Source organism: Mobula hypostoma, chromosome 4 (assembly GCF_963921235.1).
Source record: "Mobula hypostoma chromosome 4, sMobHyp1.1, whole genome shotgun sequence".
NCBI lineage: Eukaryota > Metazoa > Chordata > Chondrichthyes > Myliobatiformes > Myliobatidae > Mobula > Mobula hypostoma.
Genome location: NC_086100.1, coordinates 49,228,338 through 49,234,337, shown reverse-complemented (window position 1 = coordinate 49,234,337; position 6,000 = coordinate 49,228,338). Strand labels below are relative to the sequence as shown.

At 36.0% G+C, this 6,000-nt stretch overlaps 1 protein-coding gene across 5 annotated transcripts in view; it reads right to left on the bottom strand.

The window, feature by feature from the left end:
• Positions 1 to 513: 513 nt before the first annotated feature.
• The window catches only part of pex5la (peroxisomal biogenesis factor 5-like a), a 178,671-nt gene continuing 173,184 nt past the window's right edge, over positions 514 to 6,000 (bottom strand). For all 5 annotated transcript variants that reach the window (XM_063045753.1, XM_063045757.1, XM_063045754.1 and 2 more), the window contains one exon: positions 514 to 5,030. In XM_063045753.1, coding sequence (XP_062901823.1) covers positions 4,832 to 5,030 — 199 coding nt within the window. In that variant the 3' untranslated portion in view covers positions 514 to 4,831. The remainder of the gene's footprint in view (positions 5,031 to 6,000) is intronic.

Below are 6,000 nucleotides of genomic sequence, written 5' to 3'. Positions count from 1 at the left end.
TGCAACTCATCCCACTCAATGCAAGTTTGCCCCATCATCTGCCTGTCCTTCCTGACTTGGTGTATTCATACTATTTTTCACCTCTCTGTCTGTTTGGTTTAATTACAAGGGAAGAAAAACATACTTGATATAAAGCTGTACATGGGAGTGAATAGTTAGCTCCCTATCCCCTTCCACCCAACTAATCCCATGCCAGTGAAAGCAGTGAGGTCCAGGATTAAGTGAACCAGAAGTGCTGTGCACTGTACTCTTCACACCTTCCCATTCTCCAGACAAAGAAAAGCTGCCTGCTTTATTACAATGCATCCTAACCTAGCTGTGGAAGTTAATGATTAGAATCTTGATGATATAACTGAAAAGCTCCTACTACCCGAAATCTAGGCCAAACTGATGCTTGCAGTCTTACAAACGTAAATTTGCTACAACTTTCTAGACAACTGGTATTTTCATTTCTCAGGAGGTGTTAGGAAGAATGAATTACTTGAACAAGTCTGTTGATTTGTGTATTAGAAATCAAAGTGAATTTTATTAGAGAGAATCAGTACAGCAAATAACCTATGCATATTTTAACTTTATTCAAATAACCTATCATGTTCTGTACTCATTAGAATTCCTCACATGCTAACACTGGCAGTCCTCATTTAGTGCAAAAACCAGTTTGAAGCATCAAATTAATTGTATTTTGAATTACCTGCAAATTGTTTCAAAGCCTGGTGATTTCATCACTCAATGTACAATAGGATCAAAGTCCCTCAGAACTAGACAGTTCATTTCTTACATATATAGTTCCCAAATGGAAACAAAGTTTTAAGGAAAATAAAAATTACCATTTGCTGGTAGCACAGTCATGCTTCTAAATTCATGTTAAGCAAAATCCCAGCACTGAGAAAAATACACTGTAGTTGTCTGGTATCAGAAGATATTTTTGCACATAATAATCATGTGTTATTAACCAGGATTTGTGTTTAATAAAGAATGCACATAAAACTTGTTGCTTGGTGTGATAAAATCAGAAATGTTTTAATTAAAACAGATTCATCCTTTAGCCACAATCGTCCAGAAATATTCGCCCTTTATATATTTACACTTTACTATGGGCACTTCTCTTTATAGTTAATACATTTATGGAAAATTTTGATGCTTTTGATATGCTCATGGAAATATGTAGTCTGGGCCATAGGTAAAAGTCAATAATTATCTGTATTTCATGTTTTATATTTAGGGAAAATGGAAAAGGCTTTTAAGTATTATTTGACCTAAGCATGCTGGATCTCTCAAAGTATCAGAAGCCCATTTTTGATAAGTACATTTTTAGGCCAAGTAAAAGCCATAACCACAGCAGTTGCACCCTATGGCATGGTGCATTATTGTTGGGCCAAATCATGTTAGCTGGGATGGTGTGGTTCCAAAGATGCCACATCTATCACCACTTGGCTTATATCTATTTGGAGTTGAATAACCAGGCCCAGCCTTGGTGGTATTGTCCAGCATTATTATTGGAGAGTCCCCACACAGATCCTACACCAAGTCTGAGCCAAATTAGTATCCGAGACCCTCAATGCTGTCACTAGGTAAGTATTTTTTTAAAAAATCACTTCAACTTGATATTTCAATGACAATTTTTGTAAATACCTCTGAGCATCCGGCAAACTTAAAATCTTAAAGTCCATGGCAGCTTTCAAAGAAGACAGAATGATGCCCCATCTTTGCTTCAGTTAAAGTCTGTCAAGGGCAGGCTGTTTGCCCATGTTATTTCATGAACCATGTATTATCATTAGCATCATATTCTATCTGTGATTGTACTGTGCGGTTACTGAAATCATCTCAAGTATAGGAATACATATTTTAAGAGTGTTCCATTTTCTTTTACCAATCACATCCCCGAGTTAAAATACACAGATGGGCAGTTTTGTTAAAAGCATATGAGGAATGTGACAGTATATCTATCCATCTGGAACTCTTTTTATAAGCTGTGATAATGTTTCAGTAAGCAGTGCTAAAATTCATACAACTTTTGTAACATTAAAATATTTGTGCTAATATCATTTGACAATTGTTTTAAAATACAATGTGCCCAAAAATGCATTTATCCCCAAGCCTACACTAGACTCTCAAAACATATTTTATTCTGCGCTGTCATGGGAAGAATTTCAGGTAGACAGAAGAGTGAAGTTTGTGCTCAAAGTGAAAAAATGCAACTTCCTCACTGATGTCTGGGAAACTCTGGCCCAAGCAACACCCACAACATGCTGGAGGAACTCAGCAGGTCGGGCAGCATCTGTGGAAAAGATCAGTCGACGTTTCGGGCCAGAACCCTTCGTCAGGACTGTAGAGGGAAGGGGCAGAGGCCCTATCTGGCCCATGACTTCTTAATGAGGGTAAGTGTATCGAGGATGCTATTGAAACTCCAAGCCTTGGAGCATGTGCTGGGCAGGTACCTCCTGCTCATTTATGGAAGAGTCTGCAGTTGCCACATTGATGTCCTCAGAATCAATAAAATTGAAATGAAAGCAATTAATTGCTGATCCCTGATACCAAATGATTGCTCAAGTAGTAGTTGGAACATGATTTTATTTTGTCTAGATAGGGGTTTGATGCTTATACCCTCCTCATTCTACCCCATGAAGTGACAGAATATATTGTAAAAATACCATAATTAGATACCATGCTAAAGGAGAAAGGGAACTATTTTAAAACGGACACAGAACGACAGGCATTTGGGTTTCAGAGTCATGCAATGTGATTTTGTTTGTGTTGTGACTGTAACTTGGACTGAATATATCAGAGAAAACTGTGCCAAGCAATCTGAAACCATAGCAATATTTTTCTCTTCCTGTATTTATATAAAAATTATTTTCTGAATGATGAGGCATATACACTTATTTCTAATGGCCCAAGTCATTCAGTACAATGAAGCGTTTTTAAGCTATCAGAACACAGTATTCCAAAGGAAATTTGTACTCATCAGGAAAGTATTTTTTAACGGAATGCATCATGCTTTATAAATACCAGTACTAAATTAGTATGCTTTTTTGCATGCTTATTTTAAAATAAATTCCAGATCTTTATATATTCCATTTAAAAATTCTAGATTTTTATCTGTCCATTTCTGGTTATGGTAAGCAGTTTCATATTGTGTGTGCTCTGGTGATTTTAGTTCTCATTGACTTTAGACTCTGGGCTATTATAGTTCTGTTACAAAACTAAATAAAACCTGCAGTGGGTTTATTGAAAGTACCAGAAAAATCAAAAAAAGAAACAATGTGCTATTTTATAAATGTAGGCTGGTAATGAAAATATTCAAAAAAATGAACAATTCTAAGTTAGATGTACAAGAACACATTTTACACTAGTAAGTAAATTTAACATACAGGATCTCTTGGGAAGTTAAAGGAAATGGTAAAATAAACAGCATCTATGAATTAATACCAATTATTAATTTTTTGGACAGAAATATGTGCCATATTCCTCATTGAGGGAAGGTTCTAGATGACTGTTAATAAAAAGGATGTCCTATTTGAATAATATTGTTCAAGAATATACTGTAATTAACTAATTTTTATATGTTTTAACATTTTTATTTCTTATGACCTTAGGCATCATGTCTCATCATTTCAAAATTACTTAGGATTTAGCTGGGGATTAATCTCATTACATCTGTCAGCATACTTGACGGGGGAGAAAACTGTGTTTAAAAAGAAAAGCTACAGTGATAAAGAACGCAAGGACACGAATTCCACGTCTCCTTGTTCATTAACGCCTAAAAATCTATTGATTTTGTCTTCAGTTGGTTAACCTTTCCTACATCTATCCTGAAAGAGAACCAAATTTAATTTTTGGGCCACTGAGCATTATGATTTCATTTCATCCATTAAAGTAGCAATACTTGGTATCTACTCATTGGGTGGATAGATAGAAGAGTAAGATGCACAAGACTACTTTCCAGCAAATGGTTTGGAATCATAGAGTAATATAGCATAGAAACAGGTCCTTTGGCCCACCTTATCAGTACTGACCAAGCTGCCAAACTAAACTAATCCCATTTGCCTGTGTTTGGCTTGTATCCCTCTAGGCTGTACTTCTCTTTTACATTTCTATTGTACTTGCTTCAGATACTCTCACTGACACTGCATGTTTTTCTCTAACTTTTGCCTTTTGTTATTGAGACGGCTTTCCAATATTATTCAATTTGTTGCTGAAATACACAAGTGCCCAGTGGGAAAACGTAAAACTTCTACTGTACCTTGGAGGCTAATTTACTGGATCTTAACAAGAGACCAGTAATCCTGACCTGAGTTAAAATCTCCCATAGCAACTGGGGGAGTTTAAAACCAGATATTAAAAAATTAATTGATTAGTTATGTTAAAAAAATCTGGTTCACTTACATCCTTAAGGGAAGGAAAGGTACCTGTGTGCAAATCAAATGCATCTGTTAACTGTCTCCCTAGTTCAGTCAATTAGGGCCGGACAATAAATTGTTAATGAAGTCCATGAACAATGAAGAATTTAACATATTTTGAATATTCTAAATGAGAATGTAGCATATATCATGCTATCACAAAACTAATTTTATTCCACCACCCAGAAACTGTATGTTAAAATGATAGACTGCATAACATTGGGTTGAAATTTTTTTAATCCAAATTTAGACTTTTGTTCCAAAATGATGGCAAAACCACTGGATAGTGTTTAGGAAATGGGTTATTCACCATGAAAAATCCCATTCTTAATTAACTGTAAAAATCTTGACAATATGCTTGAGATTTCCAGGTAAATGCAAAGTATGCTTTATGTATCTGGTATAATCATTAATCTACGACAGAATACAGATCAGTCCAAATTGAAGGCTTTCAATAAGGTGTCAAGGTCTCCCACATGTGCTGCATGGAAGAGCTCCGGCTGGTCCATCAGGGAGAGTGCTATCCTGACAGCTGTCCAGATGCTGCCCGAAATAAACTGGTGGCAGAATTGTGTGCTTCGACTCTTCCTCTGCAAGTTCAAAGCTGTAAGGAAATTGCTGACAGCTTCTCTGTTTGAAATACAAAGTTTTAAATAAACTGTTATTCCAGAAGCTAATTACTACAATAAATTTGTATATTTTACATGCTGTTTTTAATTTGAAAATTGTTAGGCATGTAAATTCTCCTAAATATATGGTAACACAGTCTTTGGCTCAACAACATGATGCATTTCCCAATGGATGAGTTATCTTAATGAGGGTAAATATATCAAAATAATTAGTGCTAAGTTATTACAAACTAGGCTCAAAATACAAATATTAAGAATGAGATGCAATATTTACAATGTTTTATCATAGTAACTCCAGACATCCCACCCTGCAAAAACTCATTTCAGGGAGGTAGCACCATCAATTTGCGGGAGACTTCCAGGAGAGGTGGGATGTCTGCAATAGAGTAGCTCCTTAGCAGCTGGCCAGCTAGTTTAAATAACGTTAGCTATGCTAATAAACGAATGACACCAGTTAAACTCACCTCAACATGTCTTTTACAGTCCTAACCCATCATGGGCAATAGAAAAGTCACTGTTGCAAACAGTGCAGCGAGCAACACTGTCATTATTTTGACCCCTATTAGGCAGAGATACACTTTAGTGTAGTCTGGGGTGACGTACATTTTATATTTTTTTGGAACACTCTGCAATGGCGCGCTCTCGCTTGCTTTTCTCTCGCTCGCTCTCAAAAAATTGATTTCCGTGATATTGTATATAATTTTCGGGCATCAGGGAGCCACTATTAATATGTGGGAGACTCCCAGAACTTCCGGGAGAGGTGGGATGTCTGTAACTCTTTATATTGCATTCCTGTTGGTTTAGCAATTCAACGGAATCTCTGATGTTTAACATCCCTATGCTTAACCGGAGAATATTTGTTTCTTTTTATCCCCCAAATTGAATCATAGGTAGGTAATAATGTATCGATTATATTTCAGATAATCATCTTTTTTGCTAAAAATTTAAATATCCCTGATATTGCGAAGCAT